This window comes from Rattus norvegicus, chromosome 9, assembly GCF_021556685.1.
Source record: "Rattus norvegicus strain SHRSP/BbbUtx chromosome 9, alternate assembly SHRSP_T2T, whole genome shotgun sequence".
NCBI classification, from domain to species: Eukaryota; Metazoa; Chordata; class Mammalia; order Rodentia; family Muridae; genus Rattus; species Rattus norvegicus.
In genome coordinates this window covers 108,170,765-108,185,826 of record NC_141542.1, presented here as the reverse complement: position 1 = coordinate 108,185,826, position 15,062 = coordinate 108,170,765, and the positions used below count along the sequence as shown (strand labels likewise).

Here is a 15,062-nt window from a genome sequence, read left to right as displayed (position 1 = left end):
ATGAGAGGGGAGAACATCACCAAGGTCAGCACGTTCATCCTGCTGGGCTTCCCCACCGGCCCTGAGCTGCAGTACCTGCTCTTCCTCCTCTTCCTGCTCATCTACCTCTTTGTGCTGGTGGAGAACCTAGCCATCATCCTCACTGTCTGGAGCAGCGCCTCCCTCCACAGACCCATGTACTACTTCCTGGGCTCCCTGTCCTTCTTAGAGATCTGGTATGTGTCAGACATCATCCCCAAGATGCTGGACGGCTTCCTCCTGCAGCGGAAACGCATCTCTTTTGCTGGTTGCATGACTCAGCTCTACTTCTTCAGCTCCCTGGTGTGTACAGAGTGTGTGCTCCTGGCTTCCATGGCCTATGACCGCTATGTGGCCATCTGCCACCCCCTGCGCTACCAAGTCATCATGACCACAGGGCTGTGTGTCCAGCTCGTGGCCTTCTCTTTTGCTAGTGGCTTCACCATCTCTGTGATCAAGGTCTACTTTATCTCCAGCGCCACCTTCTGTGGCTCCAATGTCTTGAACCACTTCTTCTGTGACATCTCCCCCATCCTCAAGTTGGCCTGCACTGACTTCTCTACTGCGGAGCTGGTGGACTTCATCCTGGCCTTCATCATCCTGGTTTTCCCTCTCCTGGCCACCATCCTCTCCTATGGCCACATCACCCTGGCTGTGCTGCGGATCCCTTCAGCCACGGGCAGGTGGAGAGCCTTCTCCACCTGTGCCTCCCACCTCACTGTGGTCACCTTCTTCTACATGGCCATGATCTTCATGTATGTGAGACCCCAGGCCATTGATACCCGGAGCTCCAACAAGCTCATCTCTGCTGTGTACACTGTCCTCACACCCATGATGAATCCTTTGATCTACTGTCTGAGGAATACTGAATTTAAGGATGCTGCCAGAAGAACTTTAGGATTGGGAAATATTCCTCAGTAGATATCAGGTATTCTCAAGAGTAATTCAAATAAAACCTCTTATACCACCCAATTCTTTTTAACATTTTAATGAGATTTAACAAACCTGTAAAACTACCCACAGTCATGAGCCTTCATCCAAATGTTTTCCCAGTGTGGACTTGGGGAACTAACTCCCAGGTAAATCTATCATTAGTGACCCTCTCTGCCTCAAGAGAACCTCTATGCTGGTTTCTAATGCCAGGGAGTGAGTAACTTGGGTGTTTTGAGTTTCATTAATGTAATCATGAACCACTTACATTTTCATGTTAAGCTTTGGCTCAGCCATGTCTGGGTGTCTCCTTGTCTCTGCATGTAGCAATTCATGCATTATTTCTCGTATTCACATGCATATCAGCATGCAGTTTTATGCTTTGCTATTGGCTAACAGTATCACAGATACTGTCTAGGATGTGGAATGCTGCTATATGAAATCCAGGTAGTATTTTTTTTTCTTTCTGATATCTACGCAGTTCATTGAGCTACACAGAACTGTATCTAGGCTGGACCTAGGTACATGTAAGGCTTACGTGCCTGTAACTGCTGCAACACAAGGTGTGTGTATGGCCGGGTTTAGTAGAAACTGCACCGCTGTTTTCCAAACTGCATGCACCAGTTTAGCTCCTGTTGGTAGTATAGAAGAATCCCAGTGGTACCAAACCCTGGGCAACCTGTAGTTGTCCATGTTCTTGTTTCAATTCAGCCTCTCTTCTGAACTCCAAAGGTATCTCGCTCTGACTTCAATCTGTATTTTCCAAATGCAAATGGTTTTCTGCTGACATCTGTGGAGTCTCTCCCTGTCCATTTGGATATAAACTCTTTGATGAGCATCTTCTGCCCGTGTTCATATGGCGTCTCATCATGCCCAGGCTTCTTACATCATCTGATTCTGAGCTCCCGTCAGATCTGAGCCCTCTGATGCAAAATTCCTCCAGTTAGCTGTATGCCATGTCCTCATGGGCCTTACAATAAAAAAAAGTTCTTTATTTTAATGTTTAATGTGTACATTTCACCTTATATAGATTTTCCTAAGAAATATTTGCCTCTGATAAGTTCATGGAATGTTCTCCTGTGACATTCTAGAAGCTTTGCCTTTTAAATCTGTAATCTATCTGAGATTGAATCCATTGTCTGCATGGGAAACTGTTCTAGCCCTCACCCATTGTTTGGAAGATCACACTCTGCTCTAGGAAGTGTCACCCTTTCATACATCAAATCACTGAAAACATGATCCTTGTGCTTGGAGCCATCATCCAGTTGGCTCTTTGTGTCTACTTGTTGGGAACAAGATGGACCCAAGATTCATAGACTCTGATGAAAGACCAAATGGAACATTAGTTTTGTGTCCATGTCCAGGAGTGGACTTAGCAAGGCTGGTCTGCAAGAAGTGTTCTTTAGCAAGCATTCAAGGCAGTGCCTTGAAGGAGTCAGGTAGTGGTTTCTCCTCTCCTTGGGCTATGGTTATCAGTCCTAAAGTAGCTGTGTCTGAGGATCCTGTGTTCTCTTGCCAACATGGTCTGATTAAGCTCTCTGTTAACTTTGGTCATAAACCCCCTGAAAATAGTATATAAGATGCTATGCTTCTTAATAAACTTGCTTGGCATAAGCCATCAGCTTATGTAAGACCTCTTGGTCCAAGCTTTCATTTTCTCTATCATTTTTAATCTTGCTCTCTCCTCTTTCTTCTCCCTTCCTCCCTTCCTCCTTCCCTCCCTCCCTTCCTCCTTCCCTTCCTCTCTCTCTCCTTCCCTCCCCCTGGCACCTCTCTCTCCAGACCCTGTTACTGAAGGCAGACCCAGTTCATGCCAACCTGTCTCTTCCTGCACCAGTACTACAGGGCTTTCTGAAATGTGGCCTTTCATGTACCACGAGGTCAGTTAGCATGCCCTTCATTCACCTGCTTCTAGTCTAGGTCACTTTTTCACTCCTAAGTCTTCCAGAAAGGAGGAGTTACACATCTTAGAATCTGTTTGTCAACATCAACCGAAGAAAAGCTTGTCGGTTCATATTTGTGGGGCTGTGTTGAATCCACAGATTAATTTGAAGAGAAAAGTTTGTGCGTCCATATTTGTGGGACTGTGTTGAATCTACAGATTGATTTGAAGACAAATGCTATATTCACAATTTTGAGATTTTTAACCAGAAAACAACGAGCACCTACCTTCTGGTAGCATTTCAGCTTCTTAAAACTACCTTGTAGCTCCAGTTAGCAGTCCTTCTTCCCAGTGCTTGAATTTCTAAAAATGATAACACAAAAAGTATCTCTCAAGTTTAAATTCTGAAATCCTGTTAGTTTATTATTCCTCACACAATATAGTTTCAAGATTTCCTTTAGAGATAATGGTAGATTTACAAAAAGTTGCAAAGAAATATGCCAGGTAGTGGTCCCATGTGTCCCTTGCCTGGTCCTCTCACTCGTGTCATCTTGCATGACTAAGGTACAGCTCAGTGGAATCTGGGACACCCTGCTGCACTTGTTCCATCAGTTACACAGATTCATGTGTTGCAGAATGTGCACGTTTCTGATGACTGTGGACACAGTGTACTCAGGGGCTAGATCATTTCCATCACCGAAAGATGTCCTGTATTGCTGGCTTGCAGTCGCATCCTCATACTGTAGCCTCTAGAAGCACCCAACTTGTTCTTCCTGTAATTTTATTTCAACACATAATACAGTACAAACGGAAGCACACCACTTGACTTCTGGAGTGTGCCAGCCACCATGCCCAACCCTGGATTATTTCAGATGTGAAACTGTTTATATATTGTAGACACCGGTCTGTTGTCAAACATGTGCTTTGTAATTACTTTCTCCACCTGTAGTTTGTCTTCCCAACCTAAGAATGTCTCTCCCAGAGCAGGCATTTCTGGGTTTGATATGTCTAGTTAACCTGTTTCCTCTTTTAAATTATGCTTCTGATATCAAGATATAAAATATCTCCCTACTCCTAGGCCCAAAATGTTTCTTTTATTTTTTACCTAAAAGCTTTGTGGATTTACATATTGTATTCAAATACAGGATCCATTTTGAGATGTCAAGCTTGGTTTTGTTGTTGTTTTGGGCTTTGTTGGTGGTGTCTTGTGGTGAGGTGATTGAAGGTTCATTTGCTTCCCCAAAGCTGCCCAGCACTCTCACGCCGCCCGCCATGGAACTGTGTGCAGAAACAGCTATTTGTGCTGGTTCATTTGCAGAAGCTCTCTTTGCTTCACTGGTTCTTGTTCTATGAATACCAGAACCTTCACTACATGTTCTTGATTTATATCAACATGTAATAAAGCTCATCAATGGAAGAGAAATTCCTTTGACTTTATTCTTCTTTTTAAATTCATGGTGGCTATTCTAGCATCTTTGCATTTCTACAACTTAGGGAATCTTGTCTCTACCCAGTAAAACATCCTTGTGGAGGATGTTTTCCTCCTTGGAACTCCAGTAAACTTAGAAGACTTGACCATTGTCTATTTCTTCTAATCTGTGATATATAGATATAGATATAGATATAGATAAAGATATAGATATAGATATAGGTATAGATATAGATGCCTTTTCTCCAGTCTTCTTTGATTTCTTATATCAGCATTTTAAACATTGCAGCCTACAGATGTTATATTTAAACTCAATTACTACAAGTTAACTTAGACCAAATATAAATTGAATTCCATTTGCTCTTCAGCTTTGACAGGATACTGTGTAATTCTCCTCTGTGTGTGCATGTGTGCTTGTCTCTTTTAATTTTGTTTGTTTTGGCAGAACTTGATATTTATTCTAGGAGCTTTTTTTGTCAACTCCTCTGCGTTTTCTGAGTAAAAATAACACAATCTACAAATAGTTGTATTTCTTTCTTTCCTATCTGTATTCTACTTACCTCTTTTGCACTTATGTGGGTTAGGAGTTCTATCATTGAGCAAGTGTGGGGAAAGCAGAAACCCTTGCTTTCTATTCAAATGCCTTTCTATTCCCATGCCTTTTCTATTCACATGATGTTAGCTTTGGTCATAAACCCCCTGAAAATAGTATATAAGATGCTATGATTCTTAATAAACTTGCTTGGCATAAGCCATCAGCTGACTAGATTACATTGTATATATAAGCACTCTTTTTCTTTTTGTAAAGTCCACATCATCATGAGAATTTGTTGTTATTCGTTTTCTTCATGACTGACATGCTGACCGAGGTGAGGTGGAATCTTAATGTCCTTTGTATTGCATTTCTTTGATCTTTTGATTTTGTGGGCATGCTTTAGGAAGAGGAAGCAGTCACCCGGTAGAAGAGCAGATGTGTTCTTATGAATATTGAGTGGTGTCAAATGCTTTCCCTGAACCAGGCAAGCTGATTCCTCATATTTCTTTTGCTTAGTTTTTTTTTTATATATATATTAGTTGATTTTAAGACATCAGGTACCTTTTCCTCTTTGGATGATATCCCATTTGCTTGTTGTGTACCACTCATCTTGTGTGTCTCTGGATTCAATTTGCTGATGTTTTCTCGAGGCTTTTCCTGTGTAAGTTCTTAAGAGATACTGATCTATGGCGGCCTTAAATTGTCGTACTGTCTTTGACAGTTATGGCAGCATAAACATGAGGTGGTAAGCATTATCTCTTCTGCTCTCTGGAGGGGACTGTACATGTTTAGTATTATATATGTAGGTATTAAGTAAAATTCATCAGTAAAATGTATGTGCTTAGGAAATTTCTCCTTTCAGGTTGAGTGATTTTTGAATTGTAAATCCAATTTCTTCAACATACAACTACTAAAGTTGTCATGTAACTCGAAGGCTTGGTATGATGTTTTCATTTTAATGATTCAAAAAGGCTGCATGCTTTTACACAGGTTACCTCACGAATGTGTGTAATACGCTTTGAACACTCACATAGACACCTCACTACCCTCTCCTCACTTCTTACATCTTATATCACTCCCTCTGTTCCCCAGTTTCCCTTCTACTTTTATATCATTGGTACATACATGACTTTATCTATCCATACATTCTAGGACCCAATAGGAGCAAAGCTATTTGCCTTTCCAACTTAATTTGCTTAATATGATGATGTCAGTCTGCAGCCCCCCCCCCAATGATACAACTTTAAGATTCTTTGTGGCTAAACAAAATTTCATTTGTATATCCAATACATTTTCTTCATTCCTTTATGCTGGACACTTAGGTTGGCTCCATAACTTAACTGCTGTGAGCAATGTCACAATAAACATTGTGGTACAGGTCTTTTTGTGGCAGGTTGACTTGGAAATTTTGGGTAAGCACCTGGACGTGGTATAGCTTAGTCATATGGTAGCTCTAGGTTCAGTTTTTGAAAAAAAAAATCTCAACACCAATTTCCATACAGACTAGATTACATTGTATATATAAGCACTCTTTTTCTTTTTGTAAAGTCCACATCATCATGAGAATTTGTTGTTATTCGTTTTCTTCATGACTGACATGCTGACCGAGGTGAGGTGGAATCTTAATGTCTTTTGTATTGCATTTCTTTGATCTTTGATGTCTTTAAGTTTTTCATATGTGTATTGGCCACCAGCGTTTCATTGTTTGAGAACTACCTGCTCATTTTACTGGTCGGTTTATTGAATGGGCTGCTTGGTGTTTGGTGAGTTCTCTGTATGTTCTAGACATCAGTCATCTGGCAGGAATGGAGCAAGCAAAGACTTCCTCCCACTATGTAGGCCATCACTTCTTTCAGCTGTTTCTCTTGCTGTGCAGAGGGGTTGTAGTTTCGTAAAATCATTGTTTTCTGTTTCCTCTGCTTGTCCTCCACATCCCAATGGATACCTTGTGCACATCTTTGAAAAAATATTATCATTATTTGCTTAGGTTTGGGGACCAAGATTTTGCATTTTTAGTGGTGAATCTGAGTGTTATAGTATGCAGACAGATTTACAACCTGCCGTGGAGCTGATTCATTATTCCTCATGCTGAATGAAACATTACTTTCATTTTGGCTCTTCTAGCCAGACCCCCCATTTTCTAAATATGATTGTTCCAAGTATTTTCTGTGCACACATGAGGCACTACACTAATGATGCCACCGTTTTGTTTCAGTCACCAAATGTGAGTTAAAAACTCATTCGCCAAGGGCTAGATATGAAACTTCCATTCTCCATCATTCTTTCTGATCGTCCCCAGCCTTCTGCTGTCATTTGGAAAGCATCCATGGCCCAACTCTTTTACAGAAGAGTCCCAATGGGGATGAGCGATACCACCCACGTAGGCTTATTCTTCCTCTGAATAGCTGAAGAGTTCCTCCGACGGTTCCAGGAGAGCCTCAACTTCCATCAGGAAACCCACTCCCTGGTCACAGCATCCAGGGAAAATGAAATGGGTGGAAATGCTCCCCAGGTGGCTTTGTTGAAGCCTATAGTATCTTGATATTAAGGCGAGACAAAGAATTCCTAACTAATATCCATAGACCATTATTCTTCGTAAGTATGTAGATAATTCTTTTTAAAAGTTCAAGTACAATTCATTACTATAAGAATGACACATAATCAAACGGGGGGGCGGGGGGTGTGCTAATCCAGGGATTCAAAGCTCACAGTGATTAAGAGCACTGACTGCTCTTCCAGAGGTCCTGAGTTCAATTCCCAGCAACCACATGGTGGCTCACAACCATCTGTAATGAGATCTGACGCACTCTTCTGGTGTGTCTGAAGATGGCTACTGTGTACTCATATAAATAAAATAAATAATTTTTTTTTTTAAATCTCACGGTTAACTAAGAACAAAAGCTTGCAGCAAACTCGGGGCAGACGGACTGACTGCGGCTTGAGTAGTACCTTGAGTTAATTACATGCACCGTTTTTTTTTTCATTATGCCATTAGTAGAAGTTGTCAAACACAGAGGAGGAAGGACACTGTCTTTCCTTAAGGGTGAGCCTGAGACTGACACCTAGTGGGAGGGGAGTTGAGAAATGAGGTGATCAGGTTGCTAGAAGAATGTGGAATGGGTTCCCCCCTTCCGTTCTCAATGTACTGGAAAGGACTCAGGGATTTCTAGAAATCGAGAAATGCGGAGGTTTTGTGTCAACTACCCGGAAGGTAGTCCACACCCACCCAGAACTCCTCTTGTCTTGGGGATCCTCCCCCTATCAGCATTTTCCTGGCTTCTTCACACTCTTCCACCTTAGCTTAACTCGGTTGTGACGTCATGTCAGCGCGCCGCGGATAGGATAGGACCCGGTCTTGGCACTGAAGAGCTTTTCAGGAGGTGACTATAATGTCGGTAGCTGTGGAAGGGAGGCAGGGAGCTCTGCACTGGAGACATAGTGGTACTAGACCGGAGACCACCTCAGCTCTCAGTACTACAAGAGTTCAGAAACCGGTCGTGAGCACCCGCAGGGCTCAGGCCCGTAACAGGTCCTTCTCTCTGAAGCAGGCAGGGAAAATGTGCCACCCATAGAACTCAGATGGGGAATAGGCTCTCTCCACAGCGCCCAGGAGGGCAGTGAGCAGATCCTCCCCTCAGACTGGGAGTGGGTCCATGCAACCCAGGAAGTGGATCCTTTTGTCAGAGCTCGAGCGTGGAGCAGAGAGGCAGCAGGTTCTCACTGCAGAATCTGGGGAGCGAGCGGATCCACCCCACAGAATACCCAGAGAGAGGAGGGGGTAGTCACACTTTTGTCACACAACTCCAGCATCTGCGAGAAACCCGAACTCAAGACTGGCAGCCTCCGTGCAATTCACAAGGCTCAGGGTGGGTCTTTTCGCCCTTCCCCAGACTTGTACTGTATGGGTCGAGGAAGTAGCACGCTCCCCGCCCAAACAATCTAAACCCCGGCCCAGAGCCGCAATCTAGACCTAAGCCCCGCCCCTTCCCTCTGGCTCTGCCCCATCTCGGGTAGTTTTTTCCGACAGGCGCCGCGGACACTCGGTTGTGACGTCATGTCAGCGCGCCGCGGACAGGATAGGACCCTGTCGCGTTCACGTCCCTCTGGTCCTTGAGCCGGCGCAGGCAGCGAAGCAATGGCCTTGAGGTTGCTGAGACTTGTCCCGGCGTCGGCGTCCGCGCGCGGCCTCGCGGCCGGAGCCCAGCGCGTGGTGAGCGGCGGGTGGCTTTCCTCGCTTGGATCCTCGGCCTGTCCGAGACCTGACACTCCGGCATTGTTGATCAGACCCTTGAGCTACGAGCTCTTGAGGCCTCCACCTACAGCTCAGGGTGCAGCGGGACTCACATTCCCGGTTGCACTTGGGGAACCGAGATGCCAGAGCCGTGGAGCCTGGGCCCGCGTGCTCATCCGTTCAGTGATTGGTGAAGCTGCTTTGTCGAACGCCTTGTAGACTCGGGTGTCGTGACGTGGAGCAGGAACAGCGATTTGGGGTAGATTGGGGGAGGAGAGGACTTCCTAAGATGCATGCAGAATAGTGGGTGATAGTAAATGCCTAGGGGACCGTGACTGGAAACAGGACACGTTTTATGACGACATCATAGCTTCTTTGCTTTCTAGTAGCTAGAACTACATAGGTATTCAATTATAAAGGGGTTGACAATCATGCTAAGGTTTTTTATTTTGAGCAGGAGTGATCTGTGTGTGAGAGAGATATGGATGTGAGCCAGAAAGAGATGTGGTGTGTGTGAATGTCACTGTCAGCCTAAGCCCTATTAGGATCACACAAACTAGAGCACAGAGTATATTCACAGTGCACTTTTGACCTTGACCCTTAGAGACTACACTCATCTCCCTCTGTCTTCACCACATCACCCCCTCAGTGAGGTTGTCTCACATATTTATATTTCGGGAGTTCAGTCACATTCTGTGTTCCATCCTAAGTAAGTTTTGTTTGCATGCATTGAGTTCGTTCCTTATGCTGTGAAGTTGTACTGTTTTGCACAATGAACGAACGGTGTTATGTCTTGGCCTTTACAGTACCACACAGAGTAGTTCACAGCTCTGAAACATCTATTGTCCTCCATGTTCACTTATCTTCCACCCTCTCATGACAGCCATTGTGCTTTTGATGATGTTTTCATTTTGTCTTCTCTAGACTTGTGTAATCAGTCACCCATATTACCGGTCACTGTGCTTTCTTTACATATACTTTTACAATTACACTTACAGGTCATTTATGGGGGTGCACAGCTATTAAGATTACTTGTTTCTCTTTTTACATACACACTAAATCTTAATAATAATAATAAATCTTAAGCCAGACATTGTGGAGCTCACCTTTAATCCCAGCATGAGACAGTCAGATATGAATTCTAGGACAGCCTGGTATATAGGGAGTTCCAGGCCAGCCAGAGCTACATAGTGAAACTCGTGTCTTAAAACCAACCCCCAAAAACAGCAAGGGGGGAAAAAAAAAGATTCACGTCTTTGTGGCTTGTTTAGTCATTCCCTTAGTTCCTTAGTTTGGTTATATTGTCATTTATCCATTTACCTGTTGAAAACCATCTTGGTAGTTTCCCCTTTGAGGCAATTATGTAAAAAAGCTGATTTAAGTATGAGTGCACATTTCTTATGGGAATGTTTCTTATCATTGGGTGATGTGTTGGCTGGGTCGTTAGTGAGGCTATAGTTTTATAACCATCTGACTCTGACCATTTGTACTCCTTAGCAGTGCAGAGCATCCTACTGTATGCTATCTTGCTGACATTGGTGCTGGAAATCACTTGCATTTATGAATATCTAGTGAGCACACAGCTCATCTGGTTCCTGAGGGAGTATCTTAGACACTTTTGTGCCTTCTGCATTACCTTTGCCCTTTCAATCATTTACCTTTTAATTATGTGTCCCCTACAGTCCCCGGATTGGTGATTTTCATGTGGGGAGAGTGGGTTATGTTAGCTTCAGTCTGATGAATAGACTGGGAGATGACTGCTGATATGGACGTCCCTTGCCTTGTAGATGAGAGGTGTGAGGAGGACCTTTGCCTCTGTGCAGCAGGAGAGGGAGGTGATGCTTCTCTTCCACAGAGCCTGGGCATTCAGCTTCCATGGGTGATTATGGAACTGAAGAAAGGCAAAAATAATGCTTATGTTGCTCTGTTTTGTGGATTGGGGACAGTTTCCACTGCTCGGGGCATCACACTTGCAGTTAGAGCATGGAAGCTGTACTTAAGCTCAGGTTTTCTAGTTTTCTCATACTCAGTGGTAGAGTAATTGGGTAACAGGCCGAAGACAAAAGCCTGAATCAGAGAGGTACTTTGATTCTGTCAGGTCCCCCTCCCTGCTGCCATTTGTGTCTATCCATCCTTCCGTCCATCTGTTCATCTATCCATCTGGTTTTCCTTAACAGAGAAAGCGTCCGTGTTCTGAGACCCAAGGAGGTAAACCGCCAGCTCTCAGAGAGCTTGCACTGGGGAAGAAGGGAGTCAGGCCATTAAACAAGAGGGCTGGCCCTCCTAGTACTCTACATAATAGGTGTTGATGTCACAGTAACCAGAGTGATGATGTGTTTTTCAGGGACGAATTCATACCAGTGTGCACTGCAAGCTGAGGTACGGGCTTTTGGCTTCCATTCTCGGTGATAAGACAACCAAAAAGCTGCATGAGTACAGCCGAGTGATAACAGTAGATGGCAACATATGCTCTGGGAAAAACAAGCTCGCAAGGGACATCGCAGAGCAGCTAGGTATGCGCCGTGCAGAATGGCCCAGGCTTGTCAGGCATGTGGCTGCTTATCCCACTTAGAGTTTGCTGGGCTATTGACTAGGTAATTTTGACCTAAAGTAGGTCTTCTACATTTTTTTAATTGTTAGTTATATGCTTATAACATTAGTGCTTGAGAGGTTACAGCAAGAGGATTGCCATGAGATTTAGTACACTTGGGCTATGTAGTGAGTACTAGGCCAACCAAAGCTTCATGGGGAGACCCTGTCTCAAAAAGACCAAACTGGGGGAGGGGTATTAGTCTTTTAAAGGTGACATTAAAACAGCGTGGCAGTTACCAATTGGAGTTGGACTTTACCTGGGAGTGCAGCAGAACCCTCAGTTGAGGATGCCTTGCCAGAGGAGCTGTCACTGCACTTGCTTCCCTGTAGGGTGATGGGAGAAAGGCTGACCTCTTTAGTTCCTCATGCAGCCACCTGCCTGCTTGCCTTTGGGGATGTTGGACTGTAGCAAGCAGCGGGGTGAGGGTTGGAAGGGGATGTGCTGGGGCGCCTGGTTGTAGAGAACGGAGAAGCTCTTTAGCTGTTATGCACAGCACACATTGTGCTTCCTGAGCACGTGATGAAGTGTGGGCACAGAGGGGACTTTTCCTGGGATTCTGATGCCCATCCCCGACAGTAACATTCAAATTTTCTTTGGGTTTCTGTCCAACCGCACACTTGGAGTAGGTGTGAGTGATCTGTCCAGAGGCTTCATCCAGACCTTCTCTCCTTAGGCATGAAGCACTATCCGGAAGCAGGGATACAGTACTCAAGCAGCACCACGGGTGACGGAAGGCCCCTCGACATAGAGTTTAGTGGCAGCTGTAGTTTAGAGAAATTTTATGACGATCCCAAAAGCAACGACGGCAACAGCTACCGCCTACAGTCCTGGCTTTATGCCAGCCGCCTCCTGCAGTACTCAGACGCCCTGGAGCACCTCTTGAGCACAGGTACGACTCTGTCCTTGGTCGGGGTAGAGAGCCTTCTCCTTGATTCTTTTCTGAGGAGAGGTTTTCTGAAAAGGTACTTTTAGGTAAGTTATGTGTTTGCAGTAAAAGCATAAGTCCTCAAAATCCCTGTTGATGCAGGCTCAGAATAGCACAGCCTTATCATTCCTACCCACAGCAGGAAGATCTGCAGCTTATAGACGGTATGACACTGCCTTTGGAGGGCAGCATGCAGGTGACTGGGAGAATGTGAAGTCACACTCGTGAGGATGGGCTGCATGCCCTAAAAAGACATGGATGACAGCCAGCAGGTTTTTGGAGGGACAGTGGTCAGGTTGAAAGTTGCCACAGAGTAAAAGTTAAACCTTGAAAAGGTGGCAGAGGTGGAGGTCCTGGGGCCTATTCAGTTAAAAGTGTGTCCTCAGATTTTCTCCAAGTAAATGTTTGGGCAAGCAAAGTGTAGAGTAGAAGACTGGCAGCAGGGACCAGGAAACAGTTAGGACATGAGAGAAGAGTAGATGACAGAACTAGAGTCTGTGGAGATGAGGTCAGAATATAGCCCTTCCCTGTCCTGGACCCAGAATGCCCTGAAACCCAATGGTAGATATCCCATTGATCTGTAGCCAAACTGTGTACCAGGAACTGTATTCACAGTAGTGTATTGTGTAGGGGGAGAAAGGATGTGGTTGGTATTTAAGGCTGTGTCTGGCTGCCCTGTGGTTGATGAGTGGATTGTGGGAGAAGGGGTAGCTGGTGTGTAAGGCTGTGTCTACTGTGTCTGGCTGCCCATAACTGATGGACAGATTGTGTGAAAAAGACCGGGTGGCTTATATTTAAGACTAGCTTTACTTCCTGTAGCAGTGGCTTCCTTGTGTTGATGGTGAGTTTAGAAACAAGTTGAGCTGCTGCTGGGAAGTTGGCTCAGTAATTCTGAGCTGTGAGAACAAGAATGTGTTGTCAGCAAAGCCTCAAGATAGCTGATAAAGCTGCTTCATAAACTTAAGATTGAGACCCATTGCCTGGGACTCTCTGGATTCCTGAGGACATGGCATGTGTCCATAGACTCCAGGTCATGCTGAAGTTGTCACAGAAGTTTCTGGTTTTTATTTTCCAATTGTATTAATGATTATTTTCCTTTCTGGAAGCTCTGATCTTAGTGTTATTGCTAGAAATTTATGTTGTCTGGAATCTTCCTCTTGGGTTCTGTCTCAGGACCTACCTCAGGGAAACCCAAGCATTAGCTGGGAGTGATATTGACTTTCAGGGCAGTTCATTTTCTTTTAGCAGCGTATTCTACCTTACTTTCTAACTACTTGTTTCTTAAGTGAAAAAGAAACCCTTTACACATTAAGTGCACGGTGATTGGTTTCATTTTATGTTGTGTTCAGTCACTAAATATTTTGTGACTACCTGTTGTGTGCTAGGCTTATTCCAAAAGCCAGGAACACAACTACAGGAAGGAGCTTATATTTTAATAGGAGGATAAAGACTGACTGGAAATCTGCATGACAGTGAGTTGTGAGTGCTCTGGGGAAGCTTTTCTCTCTGCAGTGAGTGGTGCCCCAGGGCCCACTCTTCCTGAGGGGAGAATTCTGCCTGGGCCTGGCAGGATGGATTGCAGGGACTCTTGAGCATCTCAAGTGGCTATATTGCAGTGAATAGAGCTGGCGATGCTGGCAATAAGGTAGGAAAGAAGTTGTCAGCTGAGAGTTTTAAACTTGGAAGTCTTTACTCTGAAGGAGAGAGGAGACCATTGGTAGGTTTGAGTACAACTTCATCAGGCTGAATTTGGAAGTGTCCTGCTGCTGAGAAGGAAGGACCAAGATATAATTGTGAGATGGTGTCTTCTATGAGCTTCCAGTTCACCTTCTCACTGAGTGTGATGGGTCCACTCACCTTTGGCTCCTTCAGCACGACCACCTCAAAGACAGGAGTGTCCCCAGGGAGCTGCACTGTCTCAGACCATGCTGAAAGATGTAGAAGACACTGGACCTAAAGAAAGAAGTGATCTGGGATTGTTACCTAACTGCTGGTCTAGAAAGCATATTTGATTGGAGTGTTAAGCCGTTCTCTGTCAACAAAACAGAATGCTCTGAACCAGGGTGTCCTTTGGGCCATGATTGCTCTGAGGCAGTAATCTGAAGCTGCTGTTGAAAGAGAACAAAACATTTTCTTTATTGATGGAGATGGTCTCAAGAGTTCAAGGACTGTTGCTTTGACCCTGCAGTACAGCATTGTACCAAATGCTGGAATTCCTCCTCTTGTGACAAGCCCATGAATTTGTCCCATTTCCAGACACATGAGATAACTAAGAGTTATTAAACTATCCTGAACATTTTTGTGCTTAATTCTTTATATTCAGATGTTGGGAGGACTTGATGGCTGGGAAAAGTAGGACATGGAGTGGAGGAGGTGGCCTGGGGTTGGAGAGGTCCCAGTGATCCTCAGGGATCTGAGTGAGACCCACATTCCTCTCTGTCTCAGGAGAAGACGGTTTTCTCCAGACCAAAAGAGCACTGGGGTTTAAAGGGCTTTCGATTCGTAGATAACATGGTCTT

At 44.5% G+C, this 15,062-nt stretch overlaps 2 protein-coding genes and 1 pseudogene across 8 annotated transcripts in view; all 3 read left to right on the top strand.

The window, feature by feature from the left end:
* Nucleotides 1–939, top strand: Or6b2 (olfactory receptor family 6 subfamily B member 2). Its single transcript, NM_001001088.1, is given in 1 exon segment — nucleotides 1–939. A coding segment is annotated over 1 exon segment (939 nt).
* A 7,931-nt stretch (nucleotides 940–8,870) lies between these two features.
* Nucleotides 8,871–15,062, top strand: part of Ndufa10 (NADH:ubiquinone oxidoreductase subunit A10) — a 34,809-nt gene continuing 28,617 nt past the window's right edge. For 4 of the 7 annotated variants that reach the window (XM_087567588.1, XM_087567590.1, XM_087567591.1 and 1 more), the window contains exons 1-3: nucleotides 8,900–9,004; nucleotides 11,370–11,538; nucleotides 12,292–12,507. In XM_087567588.1, the coding sequence (XP_087423714.1) occupies nucleotides 8,930–9,004; nucleotides 11,370–11,538; nucleotides 12,292–12,507 (460 nt within the window). In that variant the 5' untranslated portion in view covers nucleotides 8,900–8,929. 7 annotated transcript variants of the gene reach the window in all.
* Nucleotides 14,253–14,900, top strand: LOC148003853 (signal peptidase complex subunit 3 pseudogene; annotated as a pseudogene).